We start from the raw sequence: 25,511 nt of genomic DNA on the forward strand, positions 1-25,511 counted from the left end.
CCCTCAAACAGCAGACTTGGTGACACAGTCTGGAAGGGAGGCCCTGTGTGACTATGCAAACATGGAGTGGAGGTTGGCAAACAAATGAGTGTGTGTGTCCCTTGTTAGTTGATGAAGAATGTAAGAAATGCAGTAAAATCCCTGAAGTTTATGGGACTCTGATCATAACTTGGGAGTCAGTCCATGGGCGATATGCCAACTATAGAAGAACATGCATCTCCTCAAAATATATGTAGGAAGCCTGTTGTTATTTTTTCTATGAACCTTGTCAATACTGACGCACCGACAGGTCTCCAGATTCAAACACAAAACCCATTCAAGTATGACAATTCCAGTGTGCACTCTCCATGCACAAAAATATATTTTAGCTATGTGGAGGTGCAGGAAAAAGCACGGCTCTCAACAGCTTCAGTGCGCTCTGGTTTTACAAGGCTTTTGACAGGCAGAGCAGGGCGGTGAATATATAGCCTCCAGTGCTTGTGTATTGTATCGTATCTCTGTAGTGTGCGGCGGATACAGAGTCCTAAGTGTGTCTGATACCCACTCAACAAAGATCGATGGGATAGCCTACAATGATTATTTGGAGCTTCTGTAATAGTAGCGAAGTCAACGCGTAATAACATGGTGCATGGAGTTGAAATGTTGCAAATGCGTTTATCCTCAATTGCGGAGAAGTGGATTTTGACGCGCCCAGGGTCTCATCAATAGTATTTGAACCTGAGGTAGACGTGTGAAAAATAACAGGTACCAAAGACAAGAACAGCATCGAGTTCCAAGGTCTGGGCGGAGGACACTTTGTCTGAATGAGAGACAATATAGACAACGTTTCCATAAAAAGGGCATAGCCGGGCTGCAGTTCTATCCCAGAAATCTAACGTGTATCTTGGAAAGTTTTTGTTAAAATTTTTATTGTGGAATAATCCTGGAATAGCCTAAAGGTTATGCGCGTTCCTGGCGCGTTACTAATTTTTCAAATCAATGTTTGGAGGCAAGACTGAGCAAGTCCTAAAGGTAAGGGGGAACTTAATCATGCATATAAACTTTATACTGCTTTGTTTAGAAATGGGTCATAAATGTCAATAACAATGCATGAGACATGAGACGCTGTCTGTAACTCATCATACATGAACCCTCTCTCTCTCTCTCTCTCTCTCTCTCTCTCTCTCTCTCTCTCTCTCTCTCTCACACATGCACACACAGCAAATAAAGTGTGTTCATGTAATAATGTTTGTTTGAATTGATAAAGCATTGTTTGACATTTCTACAGATGTGCCCAACATGAAATAATTAACGGAATGTTCCCACGAGATTTAAGCCAGCTAAAATGTACTTGCACAACCTTTAACCTCACATTTCCCCTTTGTAGTGACAGTGTGCAGCATACATATTTTGGTGATATGCGTATTTATGTGTACTATTTAACTTTTTATGAAATTAGAATGATATTTACACATTCTGTTCCTATGCAGGGTGAAACTGAAAGGATTTGGGGGAGAGGAGAAGAGAAAGGCTTGGCCGCATAAAGGGAGGCGCCTTTCGCGCTCTCCTGAAACCAAAGCCTTTGAATCGTTTTTTTTTTGTTCACTTCAGGCAAAGGAGATAACCTGAAAAGTTGGACGCTTGAGAATTATGTGCATTTAAAGGACATCATTGTGTGGATTTTCACCGCCAAGACATGCTCCACAGCCGACCAGGAGCACGCTGGGGAAAAGGGTCTGACCACTCCGGCGTGCGCTCAGACTGGACTAATACGCATGGGATAGTCGGTAACGCACAATTTTCATTTGAATTCTACAAAAAATATATATTTCTTTGAGTAGGAAATAATGAATTTAGACTACATGAGGTATGTAATTCATTTAAAACTGTGATTTTGGTTATATTGTTTCAATTCCTATTCGTTTACTTACGCGTAATAATGGTACATGGCTGCTATGAAAGCCACAGTCCTTACCTGTCATTAGTCATTACCCTTCTCTTAATGTTTGCTATGCCAACAATTAAATGGCTGGTTTGATGTCAAAGGCTTTCTTTTCACATTAGCTGCTTTTGTCATGTAAAACTCTCTTTGCTCACACCTGCCACCTGTTCTGGCCTGACTTGTTGAGTCACCAGATTTTTTATGCAGACCTATTGGGAGTATTTTTGTCATAAATGTTTATCTGTTATGCCTCAAACTGATTGTGGCTCTGTAAACTGATTGAGCACTATCTTTATATTAATAATACAGCCTTTTTAACCTTTCTGATTCAAATCAGTTCTAAAAAGCGTATTCTGTGTGTAAATTGAACCTGCCCCTACAATATAGGTTATCCTTGACCTGTTCTTGTGCCAATTCCCTGGTAATCTCTTACTCTGAGGAAACAGTGGCAGCCAGGAAGTCTCAGTGTGTGACCCTTTCCAAGGGTGGGCTGCAATCAGAATATCAAAGCGTTGTTCACACACGTGCTAATGTTCAGTGTGTACCCCCCTCAAAGCATGCATACTACCTCACTCACACCAGCGTGTCCATTTCTCCTGATGTCCATTGCCTCCCAGGTGCTAGAGAAATTTTTAGTCATTTAGTAGACACTCTTATCCGGAGCGACTTACAGAAGCAATTAGGATTAAGTGCTTGCTCAAGGCCACATCGCCAGATTTTTCACATTGTCAGCTCAGGGATTCAATCCAGTGACCTTTCAGTTACTGGCCCAACGCTCTAACCGCTATGCTACCTATTAGTCTGTTTTTTTAGTTGACTTTATACTCACCTCTAATGGGAAGGCTGATGCAGTGGCAGTTTTAGTCTCAGTGTTTCGTCAGGCACTTACTGGACATCCAGCATCCCAGCAGCACAGTGTAGAATGGGGAGGTCAGGGAACTGGGGCCAATTGTATGAGTTTGAAGCCGAATTTCAAACTCAAGGTGGCTCACACTGTTAGCTACTCTGTAGTCTGTAGGGAAATCAAGGCCCCACAGAATGAAACACGGGCAATGTCAATCCACCAGTATTGATACGGGTTGCAGAAAGCAAACCAGGAATCAGCAAAAAGAGCACAAAGATGATATTGTCCAACCTCCAATAGGAAGGTCTCTGCTTTTACACGCAAACAATGTTTGTGCGTGCATGTGTGAAGTGAGACACTAAATAGATAGATTGAGTTGATTTAGGACTGTCCATTTACTTTGCTATTTCACTCCCAGGTAGTATTATGTGTGTGAGTTGACTCACTTTGTGTGTGTGTGTGTGTGTGTGTGTTTGAGAGAGAGCATGAGATCTGTGGTACCTGAGGTATCTCACGTTCTCCCGTGGTCCTTTCACTGGTTCCACTTTCCCGGGTCAAAGGTCATGGAGGTCTGCAGGCCGGTTAGGGATCAGATCAACTGGACACTCTTTTTCCCTTTTACTACAACCACCCTCTGTGTGGCCTGCATGGTCTGTTTAAACAAGCTTGTACTTTATGGGAATGAGATGGTGCTGTTTGGTTTGGAGGTGTATTTCACTATATGCTCTCATTTCATCTTCTCTTCTCTTCCATTGTTGCATGTTAACATCCATCTGTATTGACTCTGATAGGCAGTTGGTTCCATGACAACGTTAAATGCATCAACATGTTTTATATTTCTTATTTCCTGCAAGTAACTAAGCTCAAGTGTTATTAAAGTTCTACTCCCTCCCCCTAGTGGTAAGCAAGTATTAGATCATTTGAAAATGTGCAGTGCCTTCAGAAAGTATTCACACCCATTTACTTTTTCCACATTTTGTTGTATTAAATTGAGATTTTCTTGGTCACTGGCCTACACACAATATCCCATAATGTCAAAGTGGAATTATGTTTTTCAATTTTTTTGCTCAAATTAATTAAAAATGAAAAGCTCAAATGTCTTGAGTCAAACGTATTCAACCCCTTTGTTATGGCACGCCTAAATAAGTTCAGGAGTAAAAATGTCCTTAACAAGTCACATAACAAGTTGAATGGACTCACTCTGTGTGCAATAATAGTGTTTAACATGATTTTTGAATGACTACCTAATCTCTATACCCCACACATACAATTATCTGTAAGGTCCCTCAGTCAAGCAGTGAATTTCACAGATTCAACCACAAAGACCAGGGAGGTTTTCCCAAAAAATATCCCTTTGAGCATGGTGAAGTTAATAATTACACTTTGGATGGTGTATCAATACACCCAGTCACTACAAAGATACAGACGTCCTTCCTCAGTTGCCGGAGAGGAAGGAAACCATGAGGGATTTCACCATGAGGCCAATGGTGATTTTAAAAACAGTTACAGTTTAATGGCTGTGATTGGAGAAAACTGAGGATGGATCAACAACATTGTAGTTACTCCACAATAGTAACCTAATTGACAGAGTGAAAAGAACGAAGCTTATACAGAATACAAATATTCCAAAACATGCATCCTGTTTGCAACATGGCACTAAAGTAATACTGCAAAAAATGTGGCAAAGCAATTAACTTTTTGTCCTGAATACAAAGTGTTATGTTTGGGGCAAATCTAATACGACACATTACTGAGTAATGTAACCACTCTCCATATTTTCAAGCATAGTGGTGGCTGCGTCATACTATGGGTATGCTTGTAATCGTTAAACGGTTACCACTAAGTTGGAAGCACAGAATCGTCTAGAATGTCATTGTATGCTGTAGCGTAAAGATTTCCCTTCACTGGAACTAAGGGGCCTGGCCATGAAAAACAACCCCAGACCATTATTCCCCCTCCACCAAACGTTACAGTTGGCACTATGCATTGGGGCAGGTAGCGTTCTCCTGGCATCCACCAAACCCAGATTCGGTTGGAGCAGGTAGCGTTCTCCTGGCATCCGCCAAACCCAGATTCGTCCGTCAGACTGCCAGATGGTGAAATGTAATTCATCACTCCAGAGAACGCGTTTCCACTGCTCCAGAGTCCAATGGCGTCGAGCTTTACACCACTCCAGCCGACGCTTGGTATTGCGCATGGTGACATTAGGCTTGTGTGTGGCTGCTTGGCCATGGAAACCCATTTCATGAAGCTGCCGACGAACAGTTCTTGTGCTGATGTTGCTTCCAGAGGCAGTTTGGAACTAGGTAGTGAGTGTTGCAACCGAGGACAGACGATTTTTACGCGCTTCAGCACTCGGCGGACCCGTTTTGTGAGCTTATGTGGCCTACCACTTCGCGGCTGAGTCGTTATTGCTCCTAGACATTTTCACTTCACAATAACATAACTTACAGTTGACCGGGGCAGCTCTACCAGGGCAGAAATCTGACAAACTGACTTGTTGGAAAGGTGGCATCCTATGACGGCGCCACGTTGAAAGTCACTGAACTCTTCAGTAAGGCCATTCTACTGCCAATGTTTGGTCTATGGAGATTGTATGGCTGTGTGCTCGATTTTATTTTACCTGTCAGCAACGGGTGTGGCTGAAATAACCGAATCCACTAATTTGAAGGGGTGTCCGCATACTTTTGTATATAGTGTATTTCATTTTCAATACATTTGCAAACATTTCTAAAAACATGTTTTCACTTTGTCATTATGAGGTATTATGTGTAGATGCGTGAGAAAAATAATACATTTAATCAATTTTGAATTCAGAATTTCTGTAAGGTCTATACTCTATAAATCCACTGTAATAGATTTCTATGTAGAATGGCTTGCCTTGTCTGTGAGAGTGTGTAAGTAATGAGAGAGATTGGTTATGCAACCTGGAGTGCCACAGGGCAACCTACCTCAATCTGGAATTGTTTAACGAACTCACTGAGCTACAATACGTCTTCTGGGGTAAAGTGAAGGGGGCATGATTTGACCAAAAGGAATTTCTATTTTTTTTCAACGCTCGCCATTTTTGTGTTACTTTCTTGCAGTTGAGACATACTGCTAAGTATACCCGTATTATACCTGTGTTATTGCACTTAATGTCTGTTGCTGATTTGTTGTCGAGCACTTTGGCTCTTCAAACAGTCTTCAATTTAGAACAAAGCGATAGTTACCACAGTTCAAAACACTGATGAAACACGGAGCAAAACTCCTGTTTTTATCGCAAGATCTCACTCTCACAAATTTGCTCTTGAATTCAGAAGAATGTTAACTAGCAGTGTTTGCACTGCAGTGTTTGTGGCTGCGAGCACTTTTTTGATACAATAAGCTGTATTCTTCCGAAATTGCCAGGTCAGCTTCATTCATCATGGTGTCATGGGCTGCTTTGAACTACCGGGCCAGCAGGTCATTACTAGAGCCCGTCTGGGGCTCAAGACAAGCGGGCGACACGGAAACGCTTTGCAGGGCATTTGTTCATCCAGACGCACTAATGGCCAGCTTTCCCTGGGTCTAGACCACACTGAACTTAATTAGAAGAAATGAGACATGGGATGTTGAGGAGAAGAGGTTTGGTCGGGTAGGGTTGGGGGGTTAGGTTGTGTGTGTGGGGGGGAAGTCCTCACAAGGATAGTAAAACAAGGACAATTAGGGACATTTCGCCGGTCACCAGGTTTAGGGTTGGGGTTAGAATTAGGGTTAGGGTTTTGAGGTTAGGGTTTAGGTTTAGGGTTAGGGTTAGGGTTAAGGTTAAGGTCAGGGTTAGGTTAAGGGAAAATATGATTTTGAATGAGAATCAATTGTTTGGTCCCCACAAGGATAGTAAAACAAACGTGCGTGTGTGTAATTTAAAAAGAGAAGACGACATATTGAGGACAATTATGTTTTTGCTTTTCAGTTTTCTCTCTATATATTGTCTCCAATATTTTCCTCCTTTCTCTCTCTCCCTTTCTCTCTCTCCAGTTCTCACTCTCCCACTCTTGCCTGCTGATGTGACTCCAGCAGATTGTAGCGCTCACAAAACCTGTCATCTGAAATATCGCTGCCATAACACAACTTAATGTGTTCCCATTTAAGGTGAGGTTCACCCAAGTGTTCTTTTTCTGTGACTCCCTCTTAAACTGCATTAATCAGCTTGGAATGTGGGATCTTATAGGGACAAGGAAGTGTGCTAGCAAGAAACAAAGGCAGAACCGTTACATGCAGTGTCTTGCTCAAATGAAGTTGTAGGCCATAATTGGTTGCGATGAGATATCTCCAGAAAACTGTCTGTAAAGACAGTTGTTTCCATTCACACAAAGCACAAAGTTCAAATCAATTGAACTTTCCAATGGCCCAGTGGCCGACTTAGTAGAAAGAAAGGCAGACATTGCTTTTCACATGGAAAACCCCCACAATAGTAAATTTCTTTCAGTTAGAATAGAGCCCCACAGTGGAGGTGTCATAATACCCAACAGGGAAATGGTTCCAATCGTTTTTCCAGCATTAATTTCTCCCATAGGGGATTTTAGAAACACTTAAAATAAGGGCTGTGTTTTGTGTAGGCTTACCCTGGCGTGACGTTTTGATAACTGTGTAAATCTCTCTCGGACCACATTACTTTTGTCAATATAGTCAGATTCGAAAATGCTAATTACCATTAAAGTAGGACAACATGCAAGACTACAAATCCCTGCAAGCTGCTGCACGTCATCTTTAGCTGACACCTTTGCTAACAGGTATTGTGTAAATTTAAAACTTGCCCAAGAGAGTTCACAGAATTGTATATTTAAGTAAATTTAGCCAATTTATTCATTACTAAATGTAGTTAACATTAGATAGTTAATCCAGAGATTCTTACCTTTGCCTCGATTCGGCAGTCTTGTCCAGATCATCAAGGCATTTGTAGTTCTGTATGATAGCCACACTAGCAGCTAATTAGCATTTCATTTTTGGGGGGTAAATACAGAGAGAGATTTACACGGTTATCAAAACGTCATGCCAGGGTAAGCCTACACAAAACAAAGCCCTTATTTTAAGTGTTTCTAAAATCCCCTATGAATATGAAATATGAATGGTGGAAAAATGATTGGAACAATTTCCCTGTTTGACCACTAGGTTTTATGGGTATTAAGACTCATACTGTGGTACTCTATAGAGCCAAGCAAACTGACCAAAGAACCAATCAGAACAGTGGGCGTGGCTTAGTCCCATTGAGGTTAAGGTTAGGGGTGGGGCTAATGTCCTTCTGGAGGATACATTCTAACTCCCACCCCTGGACCCTGTTCCCTATAATTAGAGGCTGGAGAGTCTGATTACCCTCTCCACAGCATCTATGAGAGGGCCAGGGGTTTAGGCCTGAGGTTGAGGGTACTAATCCGCCCATGCTACTTCAAACACTTGGTTTCCCAGTAAAAACAACATTACCTGGGTTTCTCTGGACCTTTCTAGAGCTCTCCTCCACGGTGTTAAAGAGAAGATGCTAACCTTGGGGCCATGGAGGTAAATCACTGCTCACTTAGACCTGAATTCTATCTTGAGATCTGTGTGCGGAACCCAGGTTTTTGCACAGATCTTCCATTGACATCAATGCATGATTTATGAGAAAGTCCAAGTTAAGTGCACATATCTCAAGTTAGGATTCGGCCCTTAGGTTAAAGTTTTATCACCAAGCAACCACTTTGTTTGGTTCCGACCAGCACCACTGATTGCACCCAGCTTACTCTGTCTACCCTTAAGGACTGATTGAGGTTCAATTGTACCGCTTCCTCTCTCCTATCCAGAGCAACTATGAGCTAAACACTGATATTGGCCCTCGATCTCTCATCTTAACAATGACCCTGCACTGGTATATCCTAATCCCAGATCTGCTTGTGCTGTCTTGTCAATGCCTAGCATGACAATGAATGTGGCATGACACTGACCATAGGAGTTGGCAAGACAGCGCAAACAGATCTTGGACCAGGCTGGGCTTGTTCAGCTTGACTAAGCACGTTTGTATGATCTCTTAGTATGATCGGAAGCACAGATTAGTACTATTTTATTAGCCTGTCTTTGATCTGTAATGGCTATTCTATTGTGTATCAGTATCTTTTTGTGATACACCTGAGAAACAACCCCCAAGACTGTCCCAGTCTTCAGTAGAAGACTCTCAAGCAACTCTTCAGTGCAAGAAACCCACTGACATCATCCATCCAGATACTCTAGCTAGCATCTCCTTCAGGGATAGCCTGCCCAGGGAAGTGTCCACACCTTCTGATTGCCGTTTCTGACTAGGGTTATCCGAGCCGCAAACATCTCCAGCTATCTGTTTCTCATTTTGGCAGCGTTCTGTGGGTTTTCCACCGGTGACAGCTCGGCTAAAGAGTGGAAACTGGCACTAACGAGCAATTACCTCTTCTCCTCTCCAGCCTGGAAGGGATTAGGGGATTATGCAGCGTATTCAGACCCTCTGGTTCTGTCGCTGCTGACTGTAGTCTAGTCTAGCAGCAGTTAGAAGGGCACATCTGGCGCAGCAGTGCAATCAGTGTGGTCAGAGTAGTAGGGGGGAATCGAACCCAAACCCGACACTTTAACACGTAAAGACATACAAGTACAAGACTGTGTGGAGTTTGTGGGTTTGCTACCAGCACAGTCTAAAAACTGAAAAGCAAACAAACATGTAGCAAACCGCCAGACATACAAATAGTCTGTTCTGACTGGACGTGAACTGTACATATCAGAACAGGTTTGCACAGGAACCAGAAGGAATAGGGAACACGTTTGCCGTGGACAGTATATAATCGTAGGTGTTATGGGAGTTTGTGTACCCCCCATATAAAAGTGTGTCTGGTAATGATCAGGCAAGGACCCAGCGGCGGTGGCTAGTACTCTGCATCTCCTCTTCTCCTCTTTCTCCCCAGGTGTCTTTTATTGCGGCAGTAGTTTAGTGAGGTCCTTTCCCTACCCCCATGCGGCAGGGCTCTGTCTGTGACGGGTAGAGCTGGCGGATAGAACACCTCAAATGGGGAATCATTATAGGAGAGGGTTCTCTTCTGGAGAGATGGGATGTGGGCTGTTAAAGGGGAAGTTCAAGATTTTACAACTTGATGTTAGATGGTTCCTCACCTTGTAAGTAGTTTATCGGCCAGGAGAAACTGTAATCCATGGTTCAATTTTCTTGCAGCCACGACAAACCTAAACTTTAGCCAGCGTTAGCTAATTTCTCCTGGCCCACAGACTACTTTCAGAGTAAGGAACCATCTAACACTTTTTCTATCTTTTCCTGTTGAAAAACAACATCTCACATAAAAATACAGTAATGTACAGTAATTGTTCCCTTGCTTGCGGGAATAATAGAGGAGCAATAGAGAACAAAATAAGAAAGCCCCCCCACCCCCCACCCCCCCACACACACACACTTGTGCGATGCCATGAGGATACCTGGACCACTTATTGAGATATGCCTTTTGTTAAGTAAATGAAGTGATAAATGAGGTGAAAGGAGACTGGAGTTCAACTTTAATTTGTAAAATCCCGAACTTCCCCTTTAAAGTGAGACAGAACACAGAAGCCAGCCTAGCTTGCTCTACACTTCTATGAGAGCTTTCACAGAGGGATAATACAGAATGATGTACAGTGCCTTCAGAAAGTATTCATACCGCTTGACTTATTCCACATTTTGTTGTTATAGCCTGAATTCAAAATGTATTAAAATAAAATAAAATCTCACCCATCTACACACAATACCCCATAATGACAAAGTGAAAACATGTTTTTAGATTTTTTTGCAAATTTATTGAAAATGAAATACAGAAATATCTCATTTATATAAGTATTCACACCCCTGAGTCAATACCTTGTAGAAGTACCTTTGGCAGCGATTACAGCTGTGAGTCTTTCTGGGTAAGTCTCTATGAGCTTTCCACACCTGGATTGTGCAACATTTGACAACTATTCTTTTCAGCTCTGTCAAACTGGTTGTTGATCATTGCTAGACAACCATTTTCAGGTCTTGACATAGATGTTCAAGTAGATGTACAGTACCAGTCAAAAGTTTGGACACACCTACTCATTCAAGGGGTTGTCTTTATTTTTACTATTTTCTACATTGTAGAATAATAGTGAAGACATCAAAACTATGAAATAACACATGGAATCATGTAGTAACCAAAAAAGCGTTAAACAAATCAAATTATATTTTATATTTGAGATTCTTCAAAGTAGCCACCCTTTGCCTTGATGACAGCTTTGCACACTCTTGGCATTCTCTCAACCAGCTTCATGAGGAATGCTTTTCCAACAGTCTTGAAGGAGTTCCCACATATGCTGAGGATTTGTTGGCTGCTTTTCCTTCACACTGCGGTCCGACTCATCCCAAACCATCTCAATTGGGTTGAGGTCAGGTGATTGTGGAGGCCAGGTCATCTGATGCAGCACTCCATCACTCTCCTTCTTGGTCAAATAGCCCTTACACAGCCTGGAGGTGTGTTGGGTCATTGTCCTGTTGAAAAACAAATGAGCCCAAACCAGATGGGATGGCGTATCGCTGCAGAATGCTGTGATAGCCATGCTGGTTAAGTATGCTTTGAATTCTAAATAAATCACAGACAGTGTCACCAGCAAAGCACCCCCACACCATCACACCTCCATGCTTCACGGTGGGAACCACACATGCGGAGATCATCCGTTCACCTACTCTGTGTCTCACAAAGACACGGCGGTTGGAACCAAAAATCTCCAATTTGGACTCATCAAACCAAAGGACAGATTTCCACTGGTCTAATGTCCATTGCTCGTGTTTCTTGGCCCAAGCAATTCTCTTATTATTATTGGTGTCCTTTAGTAGTGGTTTCTTTGCAGCAATTCGACCATGAAGGCCTGATTCATGCAGTCTCCTCTGAACAGTTGTGTCTGTTACTTGAACTCTGTGAAGCATTTATTTGGGCTGCAATCTGAGGTGCTGTTAACTCTAATGAACTTATCCTCTGCAGCAGTCCTCATGAGAGCCAGTTTCATCATAGCGCTTGATGGTTTTTGCGACTGCACTTCAAGACATTTTCCGGATTGACTGACCTTCATGTCTTAAACTAATGATGGAATGTCGTTTCTCTTTGCTTATTTGCGCTGTTCTTGACATAATATGGACTTTTACCAACTAGGTCTATATTCTGTATACCACTCCTACCTTGTCACAACACAACTGATTGGCTCAAATACATTAAGAAGGAAAAAAAATCCACAAATTAAGTTTTAACAAGGCACACCTGTTAATTGAAATGCATTCCAGGTGACTACCTCATGAAGCTGGTTGAGAGAATGCCAAGGGTGTGCAAAGCTGTCATCAAGGCAAAGGGTGGCTACTTTGAAGAATCTGAAATATAAAATATATTTTGATTTGTTTAACACTTTCTTGGTTACTACATGATTCCATATGTGTTATTTTATTATTTTGATGTCTTCACTATTATTCTACAATGTAGAAAATAGCAAAAATAAAGAAAAACCCTTGAATGAGTAGGTGTGTCCAAACTTTTGACTGGTACTGTAAGTCAAAACTGTGACTACGCCACTCAGGAACATTCAATGTCATCTTGGTAAGCAACTCCAGTGTATATTTGGCCATGTATTTTAGGTTTTTGTCCTGCTGAAAGGTGGATTCTTCTCCCAGTGTCTGTTGGAAAGTTTGTTTTTTATCCTGAAAAACACCCCAGTCCTTAACGATTACAAGCATACCTATAACATGATGCAGCCACCACTATGATTTGCTCCAAACATAACACTTGTGTTCAGGACATTACTTTGCCACATTATTTGCAGCATTACTTTAGTGCCTTATTGCAAACAGGATGCATGTTTTGGAAGATTTTGTATTCTGTACAAGCGTCCTTATTTTCACTCTTTCAATTAGGTTAGTATTGTGGAGTAACTACAATGCTGTTGATCCATCCTCAGTTTTCTCCTATCACAGCCATTAAACTCTGTAACTGTTACCATTGGCCTCATGGTGAAATCCCTGAGCGGTTTCCTTCCTCTCCGGCAACTGAGTTAGGAAGTACACCTGTATCTTTGTAGTGACTGGGTGTATTGATAAACCATCCAAAGTGTAATTAATAACTTCACCATGCTCAAAGGGATATTCAATGTCCGCTTAAAAAAAAAAAAATCTACTAATAGGTGCCCTTCTTTGTGAGGCATTGGAAAACCTCCCTGGTCTTTGTGGTTGAATCTGTGTTTAAAATTCACTGCTGGACTGAGGGACCTTACAGATAATTGTATGTGTGGGGTACAGAGATGAGGTAGTCATTCAAAAAATATTTTAAAAGCTATTATTGCACACAGAGCGAGTCCATGCAACTTATTATGTGATTTGTTAAGCAAATCTGTACTCCTGAACTTATTTAGGCTTGCCATAAGAAAGGGGTTGAATACTTAAGACATTTCAGCTATTCATTATGGGGTATTGTGTGTAGGCCAGTGACAACAAATCTAAATGTAATCCATTTTAAATTCAGGCTGTAACACAACAAAACCTGGAATAGTGTGGATCCTTTCTGAAGCCTCTGTTACCGTATAGCTAGCTACCCAACTCGGTGATGATAATGTGAAACACGTTTATGTTCAACCAATGTCATTTGTCCATATATTAGTTTTGGGTGCAAGCCCTGAACAAATATCAATTAATATGTAATTATTAATTGTTTAATATAACTGTTTTTAATAAGGAGAGCTTACATTATTCTCCCTATATCAGTGCAAACTTAACCTTACTCAGAACAAATGTACAATTCAATGTACTGTATAAGTAATAGGTGGGCAATGTACCAACAAAACAAATATAAGGTGACAACCTATCGACTCTCCTATTGCAGTTTTGCAGATGAACAGGCTGCTGACCATACCAAAGCCCTTCAGTCAGAACAATGAGACACATCAAACACACATACACGCACACACAACTCTCCCGCCCTCACACACACACCATGAGCACAGGCTCCAAAGCTTTGGAGGTCTTCAGGACTCAGCAGCCCACCTCCACCTTCTACCCTGAGGGGCTGGAGGCATTGGACGGTAAACAGCTCCAGAGTGGTGGGGTGAATTGAGCCGTGCAGACAGGCCCACATAGACACCCAGCGTACAGGGCTAAAAGAGGCTAAACGCTCCCAGCTGTGGCATTAAGGACACAGAACAAGGCCTCTCAAGGGACCGAGAGGGGATCTGTTGAAAACCCCCTTTAGCCTCTCTCTCTCTTAATGGCCAGCTTTTAAATCAGGTTAGGTGAGAGGGAGTTGGCGACTTTGCTGCCTGGTTTTGGATTGCAGTCTCTCTCAGTCTCTCTGCTCCGCACACACACATGCAGGTGTACACACACACACGCACTCACACACACACACACACACAAACACACACATTTATCTCTGCTTTTCAGGTTCTATTGTGTAAGAGATTGATGTCTGCTTTCTCCCTGGGCCTGATTTGACGTATTATTTCTCAGTAACTATATTGATATAGTCAAGCTTCTGTAATCTGCAGCATGTCGGAGATGCATACACAGACCCTATCGTAACCTTTGTACTGTAATCTTCTCAGTCCTCCATCATCCTGAGTAAAGATAGCATCACAATGATTGTCTAGGAATTTAGACTAAGGATGCGTCCCAAATGGCACCCTAATCCCTACATAGTGCACTTCTTTTGACCAGTCCTATGGGCCCTGGCCTAAAGTAGTGCACTATAAAGGGAATAGGGTGTCACTGGGGACGTACCCTGAGGGTTGTATTTAGAAACATTCAAGAGCAGCAGAGTTTACATACCTGACCATGGACCTTCACGTCCCGCTCTAGTTCAGCTACTAGGCTATCGCGTCTATCTGGTGGATGATAGATGACTGTTTATGTATCTTATATAGGACTATGCTCGTTTTTACAGAATTTGCTGTACCATCACCGTATGTTGTGTCAATGTTTTTGGTCTTCATGAGCTGAATTTCATTTCGCCATAACATCTGTTGATGTCGAAACCAACCAAGTTTGACTGCGTTCATCGTATGAGCTTTAACATTTCTAGAAGAGATCAAATTCTCTTGAGAACTGGAGTTGTTTCTAGTCAATCCCTCCACATATGAACGTTTCCTAAGGTGTTACTTACATGGCACTTCAGCTGGGATGTGTATGGAGAGCTGAGACAGGACCAGATAAGCCCCCAGCTGTTCAATGAGAGTAGTGCTGAATCCATGCCTAATCTCTGGCGCAATTATGTGTGATTTTAGTTCTGTTATTCCTGGATGAGTCCATGACTAATAAGTGGCAACTAATCTCTTTGGCGAGAGAGATGGAATCATTGGTTTCTGTTGCGTTTCTGAGCTCAATTGATTAATTTAATCTCTGCTGTTCTAGCAGCAGGTGCTTGACTGTTTTAACAAATTAAGTGGAGCAAACACCCATTGGGTTTCAACATTATAGTCATTCAGCAGATACTCTTATCCAGAGCGACTTACAAGAGAAATTAGGGTTAAGTGCCTTGCTCAAGGGCACATTGACCAATTTTTCACCAAGTCAGCTCTAGGATTTGAACCAGCAACCTTTCAGCTACTGGTCCAACGCTCTTAATCGCTAGACTATCCGTGAATCTGATGTGCTCTATTAGTGCTATTTACTTGTTTGTTTACCTTTACCATTATATCTCAAATTTCTTGCCGAAACCGGTGATCGAAACAGGGACCTTTAGCGGATGTTCTGAACCCCAGTTCAATTTGTGTTTGAGCCTTTTAGGGTTCTTGACAGTAACAGCCCTTGGGTGAGGCGTGTGGTGCTACCACTGACATACAGCTAACCGGCCACACTGTACACCTCGTATATAAACATCTGCGACGCTCGCACCCCTTATCACCACCTCCTCATCTCTGTGGTTTCCCCCGGTGCCCCTTCTACAGAACCAGCCCTACCTCCTCCTAAATAAAGAATGCCTTTGACAAGTATCTGACTGAAGGTAGCCTTTGTCGCTGGACAGGAGCTGTTGTGTGGCTGTATGTACAGACAAGCCGACACTAGCCGCACTACCCGGCAGCAAACACTAGCCTTTTTACCTCAGTAACAATAACATATCCTTCTCATTGAGGACGTGATTGATGTGACACGTCGGGTTGTTTAAGGGTTGAAAGGGTGTTTTTGTACAGTATTGGCGAATATGGATACGTTATCGCAGGCCACATCATGTTGTGCAGTTAGTTTATGTTATTCTTTTCAGAGTGTGATCTTGAGATCGGGACAATTGACAGAGCGAGACCTTGTTCTGCTTTCCCTCCAGGTGGACCAAGATGGAGGACAAGGAGGAGGGACAGACTGGGGTTTACCACCATGCCGTCAGCAGGCGCCCCTTACCACCTGAGTAACTGGAAGGTGAGTGACTCATTCTGCTTACAGGTGACTTATTATCTTCACCATCATGATCATCATCTTCGTAATCACCATCATCATCATCTACAACTATTATCATCACCTATCAATATCATCTCATCGTCATCCTCCTTATTATAGTTGTCATACTGTTGGCTGTGTTGTTTCTCTGCTCTGTGGACGATCTCCCATGAACTATTGTCCGCTTTTGTAGGTGGTGCTGTGGGTGGTGGTCTCTCTGCTGCCCCTGGTGGAGGGGGCCCATATGGGCACTGGTTTGGGGGCAGACTCTGTCCAGGCTGTGGGACTGGTGGGAGGGATGTGGGAGAGGCAGCTCCCAGACACTCTACCTGAGGTGGATGGGGAACGAGAGGAGGAGAGTGACCCGTACTCCCCCTGGCATGGCTTCTCTGGTAAGAGTGGAACCAGGAAGTGCCTTTTAGATCTCTTATTTTCAAAATGTTCAACCGTACCTTAAATTTAAGCCTTGCACTTGTTAATCAAGCATGATGTTCTCCATGAATAGGGAAGAGTAAAAGAAGGGTGTGCAACACGATTATAGAGTATAAGCCACTGTTCTCTCTCTCTCTCTCTCTCTCTCTCTCTCTCTCTTGCTCTCTCTCGCTCTCTCTCTCTCAGACCCCTCTATGATGGACGAAGCGGACGACCACCCCAGTGGCCAGTGGGTGGGACGTTCCCCCCGCAACTCTGACCCCTCAGACGCCGAACCAAAAGGCTCGCCCAAGAAAAAGAAGAAGAGGAAGAAGAAGAAGAAAGAGAAAGAGAGGGATAAAAAGGCCAAAGGAAAGGTCAGGCGGCTCCAGCAGAGCAGCCCAGACTGCAGGATGGAGAAACGAGAGATGCGGGTGCGGGACTTGGGCCTGGGCTTCGACTCGGACGAGATCGTCCTCTTCAAATTCTGTGTGGGCTCCTGCCAGTCGTCCAGGACCAACTACGACCTGGCTCTATGGGCCCTGATGGAGAACGGGTCCCTGCCGCGGAGGACCTCCCGACGGGTCAGTGCCCACCCCTGCTGCCGGCCTGACCGCTACGAGCCAGTGTCCTTTATGGACGCCCACACCACGTGGCAGACCATCCAGTCGCTGTCGGCAGCCAGCTGCATGTGTATGGGCTGAGGGAGCCAGCCTGGAGGAGGATGAATAGGGGAGGGTGGCAACTGGCTGTCACTCACCCCTGCCTGAGAATATACAGATGGTGACTCGTCGTTGAGGCTGGGTCTAGGGAGAGCCTTTGGGTTCTGGGAGAGCAGAAGTAGTCGCTCCAAAACATATGCAGCAGGGCTGGTCCCCAGTACAAAGCAGGATGGAGATTCTGTAGTGTCTATGATTCTGTAGTGTCAGTGAGGCCACGCCTCTTCATGTTGTCAATTTTCTGTTGAGGATAAGTGGATTTGGTTGCAATGAGAGACTGTCATGACCGAATGGCAAGAGAGTCTCTGGGATCTGTTTTTAACAAGATGGTGACCACAAAATGGTGGGATCTTAATATTCACAGCAGTTGGGATATGTATAAAACTGACCTGGAGTACTGATTAAAATATTGACTCAAAGGTCTAAAAGAGGACCATATCTCATTGCATTTGACCACAGGTAGACAAGCTCAAAACAGGGATCTTCCGTACCATAATTGCATTTTTCAATGTTCTCTTGAATTCTACCAAATGGATGCCATGCATCTCTTTGCATTACTGCATTATAGTCAACATATTTATTACAGATAAGTTATTTATTTATTGTCGTTTCATATGAGGTCATTTTTATGGACTGTAGATTTATATTTATTGTCATGGTCACATATCCCGGGGGTTTGTGTTGCTGGATCCTTTGACTTTGAATTGTGTTCGATATTTTGGGTTTGAAACATAAAAAAGATTACAACAAGTGGCAAGGAACTCAACCTGCAGTATGTCTCATTTCACACAAAGGAAGGAAATAGTCTTGTGGCTGAAAACCTAACCAGGTTACAAGGTTAGTTTAGTTTTTTCATTGTTGTTTCAGTATTTCAGAGCAATTACAGTCAATATTATTATTATTATTATTATTATTATTATTATTATTATTGAAATGGTTTCCTTTATTTTTGTACAACAATTACATTATTCTGTGTAGGAATAAAATATTTGTAAATATACAGTGGATTCCTTATTATTTTTAAGATTCACCCCTTACCCTCACTTCACATTTACATTTACATTTTAGTCATTTAGCAGACGCTCTTATCCAGAGCCACTTCACCTCTGCTTGGTTGCAAGTTGGGAGTCCTACAGTATATCACACCATCATATGATCTTTCAGATCAATGCTGAAAAAGAGGCGAAGGTTGCAAATTTAGGGCTGGATTCAATCCGTATCGCAGAAGTATCGCGGAAGATCCGCACAAAAATTTTAGGTAATTTCTGAATGAGCCGACATATGCAGCGTTTACCGTGAATGCAGTCTCCGCAAACACGGGTACATTGACTTTAAATTTCAATAGAGCTATAATCTTCCGCTATACTTCTGCGATACAGATTGAATCCAGCCCTAAGACTATTGTAAATGAACCCATGGCAGTAGACCAGCCAAACTGGAAAAAGTACTTGAAAGATAATTTGCTTGTTAAAGGCTGTCACACATGCTAGTTAGGCCGTATGTCACGTGAAATGTAGATTTTTAAGGCAATATTCAAGGGGTCAAATCTGGTGAAAATTGATATAATGATACATTTAGGTCACATATCCTGAAATTCCTTTATAAAATGGAGTGGATTTTGAAACATATACACTTAGACTATGGAATGGATGCATTAATAGTTACTTTTCATACAATTATTATGCTTTAAACAATGCAAATATACAGAAAATATTACAATTCAGGTTTGTTCCGCTACAGTTGTGGTCTGTAGCGCCACTAAGAACCATTTTTAGATGATGTAGACCCTCTCAGATAATTGTGGGGGACCCCACTGGACCAGGAAAACTTTACCTCGTAAGAATCTGAATTTCTGGGCCAGAGAGCTTTAAGCCAGGCATGTACACAAGAAAAGCATAATTTCCATCATTTTGGTCAAGCTTCGGTTTTAACAAACAAAAATACCTCTTACTACTCAGAAAGAAACTTCTGAACAATAAGCACTTTACCTTGTGCGGATCAGGCATTTTGAGGCAGAGATATTGGAACTAAGGGGTCAGGTGTAAATGCAGTCAAAGTTGACATTTTTGAGGTACTGGTAGATTTAGGCAATTTTCACTGAATATAAAAGACAAAATAAATGTATATACCATATATATACTCAGAATCCATGATGACAGTTTATTGAAGATGATGACTGTAACTTATGACACACAAATAAATACACATAATTTCTAAAGCATTTGATGACGTGCTCTCTGTGGTATCATTCTATGGGAATTTAGCCACCCCCTTGTCAGGGTAAAAACACTTAATCCAAGACAAATATTTTATGCAGGGCCAACCATTAGTGTTTTATTATCATATGTAACGAATTGCGTTTAGATATAGTAAATATAAACATTTGGATATGGTGATCATTTTGGAAAATGTTCACTAAAGTGTTTTTTATCTCAGGTTTATATTTATTGTGTACCAAGTAGTAATGCTTCCCCGTTATAAATAACAATGAGAAAGGTATTGAGTTTGTAGCCAATTTCCAAATTCCAAATTAATTGAGTAACGTAGATTGAAATGGACTATTTAATAATTTATACATACCGTTACGCTTTAAAGGCCCAGTGCAGTCAAAAAGGTGATTTTCCTGTGTTTTATATACACTGAGTGTACAAAACATTAAAGACACCTCCCTTTGCATGGCAGTGGGCATTCCAAACACTCAAATTAAGTGGACACTTCTGATGACGTATCATGACGTCTGATGAGTTGACACTTGCAGGGCATCGGCCGAGGGAAGGATGAATTCATTTTAAATGGGCCGCCCTTGACCGGAAATTCGTCAGTCATTCGTCCCACGGTTGTGTTTTCAGTCATCATGGATCCACCAGTAGCTGTTGTGTGTGCATTATATGCGCTACAGTCAATTATGATTGCATTTCATATCTTGGCTAGAAGACAACACATCCGCAGACATCGAATACTAGCCATCCGACGATATCAGTTAATTTGAAAATTATTATAAGTGTGTTGTCAGGGAAAGTTGTATGCGTTAGCTAACGTTTCCAAAAGCTAACCAAACAAAAACATCATTACTTTTACGAGACGTGTTTGTGCCGTCATGTGCATTAGTAGCACAATTTAGGAAGGTGTCCTTAATGTTTTGTACACTCAGTGTATATTTCCACACTATGAGTTTGGAATAATACTGTGAAATTGTGAAAATGATGATAATGCCCTTTTAGTGTAATAGATGTTTGAAAATACTGCCTGAAATATAAGCCTGTTTTGGTGGGGTGGAGTTTTGGCCTGCCTGGTGAAAAGACACTCAGAAAGACACTTCTGAACAGTAGGGGAGAGTGGGGTAAGTTGAGCAAAAGGGTTAAGTTGAGCAATCCTTGTTTCTAGGAAACCGTACACAAAATTAATAATTTTGACCACATATTTCTGAAGAGGTCATAATTTCATGGAGTCTGTGAAGGAAGAAACCACATGGAATAGTGATAAGCAACTTAGGTCGAAACTTTCACCAATTTATTGTGTTAGAGGTTTCATGATGCTTGTATCTAAACCAAAGTAGATCATTGTAAGATTGTTCTATATATCAGTTGGGTTCTCCATAAGCTTCAATGTGAGGACCTAAACCTAGCATGAAAGTGCATTCTTGTAGCTGTGTGGGCTTATACAGTCAAAATGTTTGCCTTGAGGTAAGTTGAGCCAATGGCCATGTGGTATGTTGAGCCTATGGTTGAGCCAATGGCAAGTTGAGCAAATTTAAGTGTTTTCTCCTAGGCGTAATGCAAGGCAATGTCGCTGGTTTATGAGGTAACAACAGAGCCTGGCAAATGTTAAAAGTGTTTAAAAAAGTACAAAGTGGTTGTTAGGTGTTAAGCCTGTGTTGGAGATTTACTCCGGTATGTTAAGCACAACAAATTCGTAACATATTGCACGAATTGGATTTGTAACATATCACACAAATTATAAAATGTGTATGATATCATACAATTGCAAAATTCGTAACATATGTCTCTAAATGGATTACCTAGTAAACAATTGGATGACATAGTACACAAAAACGGGGACCCGTTTTGGCTTGTGAGCACCACTTTAAAAACTTTAAATTGTGTCTGGGAAATAAAGATGTTTTTAAAAAGGTAGTGGTCATATTTCATTCAGTATAGAAATGTGTAGGCGGCTTAACTGTAGTTGTGCCATAGACAAGCTATGTTTTCAAAACTGTAATGTTTACATTAATTTTGATTATTTCCAGGGATACACAACATATATGTCGATATCTTTGCTAGAAAGAATACTATATTTCCCTTGACCGAGTGATGCTGAATGTAAAAATGGCTCAATTTACCCCACTCTCCCTTACACACTTTACCTTGTGAGGGTCAGACATTCTGAGGCAGAGATATTGGTGAGATTGGAACTAAGACAGAGCTATTGGAACTAATGCAGTCAAAGTTAACATTGTTGAGAGAATTTCGGCCATATTCATATTCACGGCCATATGAATAACATCCGAATGTATACTGTATACTGTACGTCCTTCATGACTGTTTATTGGGGAGTTGTAATACTAACAAAATCAAATGCCTGTGCTAAGATCTTGACGGAGGTTGTGTGGGTATGTGGAAGATTCTCTCTAACATTCATCAAGGTATGATCATGATTATGACCAAAGTCATGCGATGGAAAATATCTTCCATTGCAATCAAATTGTGAAATGAATGCAATCAAGCTTTTAGTGCATGTGAGCAACAACACTATACTGTACCTTGGTCACAGTGTCAATCTAGCTACCATGCTTTTTTCAATTAATTTGGAATTTTGAAATTTTCTACAAACTCAATACCTTTCTCATTGTTCTTTTTAATGGGGAAGCATTACTACTTGGTACACAACCTGAGATGTAAAAAAAAAAAAACACTGACGATATATTCAGTGAAAATCTTCTAAATTGATCACCATATGCAAATGTTTACTATATCTACATGCAATTCATTACATATGATACTAAAACGGTAATGGATGGCCATGCATAACACATTTGTCTTGGATGTTTTTATCCTGACAAACTTTAGAGGGTGGCTAGATTCCCATAGAATGGTACCACAGAGCAGATGTCATCAAATGTTTTAGAAATGTGTTTGTCATAAATGACAGTAATCATCTTCAATAATCTGCCATCATGGATTCTGAGTATACACTGACTGTACAAACTATTAGGCACACCTGCTCTTTCCATGACATAGGCAGACCAGGTGAATCCAGGTGAAAGCTATGATTCCTTACTGATGTCACTTGTTAAATCCACTTTAATCAGTGTAGATGAATAACAGGAGAGATGTTAAAGCGGGATTTTTAATCCTTGAGGTAATTGAGAAATGGATTGTGTATGTGTGCCATTCAGAGGGTGAATGGGCAAGACAAAAGATGTAAGTGCCTTTGAACAGGGTATGGTAGTAGGTGCCAGGCATACATGTTTGAGTGTGTCAGGAACTTTAATGCTGCTGGGTTTTTCACACTTAACAGTTTCCCGTGTGTATCAAGAATGGTCCACCAGCCAAAGGACATCCAGCCAATTGACATCTAGCCAACTGTGGGAAGCATTGGCGTTAACATGGGCCAGTAGAGTCTCGTAGAGTCCATGCCCCGACAACTTTAGGCTGTTCTGAGGGCAAAAGGGGGTGCAACTCAATATTAGGAAGGTGTTCCTAATGTTTTCTACACTCACTGTAAACAGTATATGGTATATACAATACATGTATTTATTCTTTATATTTAGTGGGTAACACTTACTTGACACCCAGCGCCATAACACGTTATGACACGGTCATAACCATGTCATAATATGTCATAACAGCTGACATAACCTGTTATAATTTACACCTGTTGTGACATACTGTACATTGCGTTATTTTATGGCTGGTTATGACACCTACAGTGAGGGAAAAAGGTATTTGATCCCCTGCTGATTTTGTACGTTTGCCCACTGACAAAGAAATGATCAGTCTATAATTTTAATGGTAGGTTTATTTGAACAGTGAGAGACAGAATAACAACAAAAAAATCCAGAAAAACGCATGTCATAAATGTTATAAATTGATTTGCATTTTAATTAGAGAAATAAGTATTTGACCCCCTCTCAATCAGAAAGATTTCTGGCTCCCAGGTGTCTTTTATACAGGTAACGAGCTGAGATTAGGAGCACTCCTAATCTCAGCTTGTTACCTGTATAAAAGACACCTGTCCACAGAAGCAATCAATTAATCAGATTCCAAACTCTCCACCATGGCCAAGACCAAAGAGCTCTCCAAGGATGTCAGGGACAAGATTGTAGACCTACACAAGGCTGGAATGGGCTACAAGACCATCGCCAAGCAGCTTGGTGAGAAGGTGATTATTCGCAAACGGAAGAAAAACAAAAGAACTGTCAATCTCCCTCGGCCTGGGGCTCCATGCAAGATCTCAGCTCGTGGAGTTGCAATGATCATAAGAACGGTGAGGAATCAGCCCAGAACTACATGGGAGGATCTTGTCAATGATCTCAAGGCAGCTGGGACCATAGTCACCAAGAAAACAATTGGTAACACACTACGCCGTGAAGGACTGAAATCCTGAAGGTCCCCCTGCTCAAGAAAGCACATATACAGGCCCGTCTGAAGTTTGCCAATGAACATCTGAATGATTCAGAGGAGAACTGGGTGAAAGTGTTGTGGTCAGATGAGACCAAAATCGAGCTCTTTGGCATCAACTCAACTTGTCGTGTTTGGAGGAGGAGGAATGCTGCCTATGACCCCAAGAACACCATCCCCACCGTCAAACATGGAGGTGGAAACATTATGCTAAGGGGACAGGACAACTTCACCGCATCAAAGGGACGATGGACGGGGCCGTGTACCGTCAAATCTTGGGTGAGAACCTCCTTCCCTCAGCCAGGGCATTGAAAATGGGTCGTGGATGGCTATCTCAGCATGACAATGACCCAAAACACACGGCCAAGGCAACAAAGGAGTGGCTCAAGAAGAAGCACATTAAGGTCCTGGAGTGGCCTAGCCAGTCTCCAGACCTTAATCCCATAGAAAATCTGTGGAGGGAGCTGAAGGTTCGAGTTGCCAAACGTCAGACTCGAAACCTTAATGACTTGGAGAAGATCTGCAAAGAGGAATGGGACAAAATCCCTCCTGAGATGTGTGCAAACCTGGTGGCCAACTACAAGAAACGTCTGACCTCTGTGATTGCCAACAAGGGTTTTGCAGAGGGGTCAAATACTTATTTCCCTCATTAAAATGCAAATCAATTTATAACATTTTTTACATGCGTTTTTCTGGATTTTTTTGTTGTCATTCTGTCTCTCACTGTTCAAATAAACCTACCATTAAAATTATAGACTGATCATGTCTTTGTCAGTGGGCAAACGTACAAAATCAGCAGGGGATCAAATACATTTTTCCCTCACTGTACATAAGAGTGTCAAAACCCACAAAACCTACCACACAAGGCAAAACATTCCATTACACCACAGCCTATGTATCAACAGTATGTTTTTGTTAGATTTTTTTTTTTGAAATTGACCATATTAAATTATAATTGTAATTGCGCACACATGGATGTCAGACATGGACCTGAATGTAGGAGCAGATTTCAGGAGCAGGACAAGACACCCTCTTTTTGACTGATGACTGATATAGGACATGTATGTGATAGGCCTATCTGGATTATATGATTATGATGATCATAATGCTTCTTGACAGTGTCATAAAGTGTATTTTCTTAGTCCAAGTTAAGTGACACAGGACGGTCATAATGCTTCATGATAGTGCCATAAAGTGTATTTTCTACAAGCTTTTAAAATATGATGAAACAATATGACTGTAAATAATTCATTACAACAACAACAAAGGATTTAAGAAACAAACTGGAAGGAAACTTGGCAGGATTTAAATTTTTTGAATAAATGTGGGTTTTGACACTCTTATGTAGGTGTCATAACCAATCATAAAATAACACTATATATATCACAACAGGTGTAAATATATTAGTCATGACAGTGTTATGGCCATATTATGACAGGTTATGACAAGATATGTCAGCTGTTATGACATATTATGACATGGTTATGACCGTGTCATAATGTGTTATGACACTGTGTCAAGTAAAATGTTACCATTTAGTGAAAATTGCCTAAATCTATCAGTACCTAAAAAATGTCAACTTTGACTG

The 25,511-nt window shown here is 41.5% G+C and overlaps 1 protein-coding gene across 1 annotated transcript; it reads left to right on the top strand.

The window, feature by feature from the left end:
* Positions 1–1,675: 1,675 nt before the first annotated feature.
* On the top strand, positions 1,676–17,288 carry LOC311150694 (uncharacterized protein; the record flags this gene model as incomplete). Its single annotated transcript, XM_084188204.1, has 4 exons — positions 1,676–1,766; positions 16,064–16,155; positions 16,367–16,565; positions 16,792–17,288. 4 exons carry the CDS (start codon positions 1,676–1,678, stop codon positions 17,286–17,288), a joined length of 879 nt encoding a protein of 292 aa, XP_084044330.1.
* Positions 17,289–25,511: the final 8,223 nt, after the last annotated feature.

This window comes from Coregonus lavaretus (assembly GCF_964263955.1).
Source record: "Coregonus lavaretus genome assembly, chromosome: 23".
Classification (NCBI taxonomy): domain Eukaryota; kingdom Metazoa; phylum Chordata; class Actinopteri; order Salmoniformes; family Salmonidae; genus Coregonus; species Coregonus lavaretus.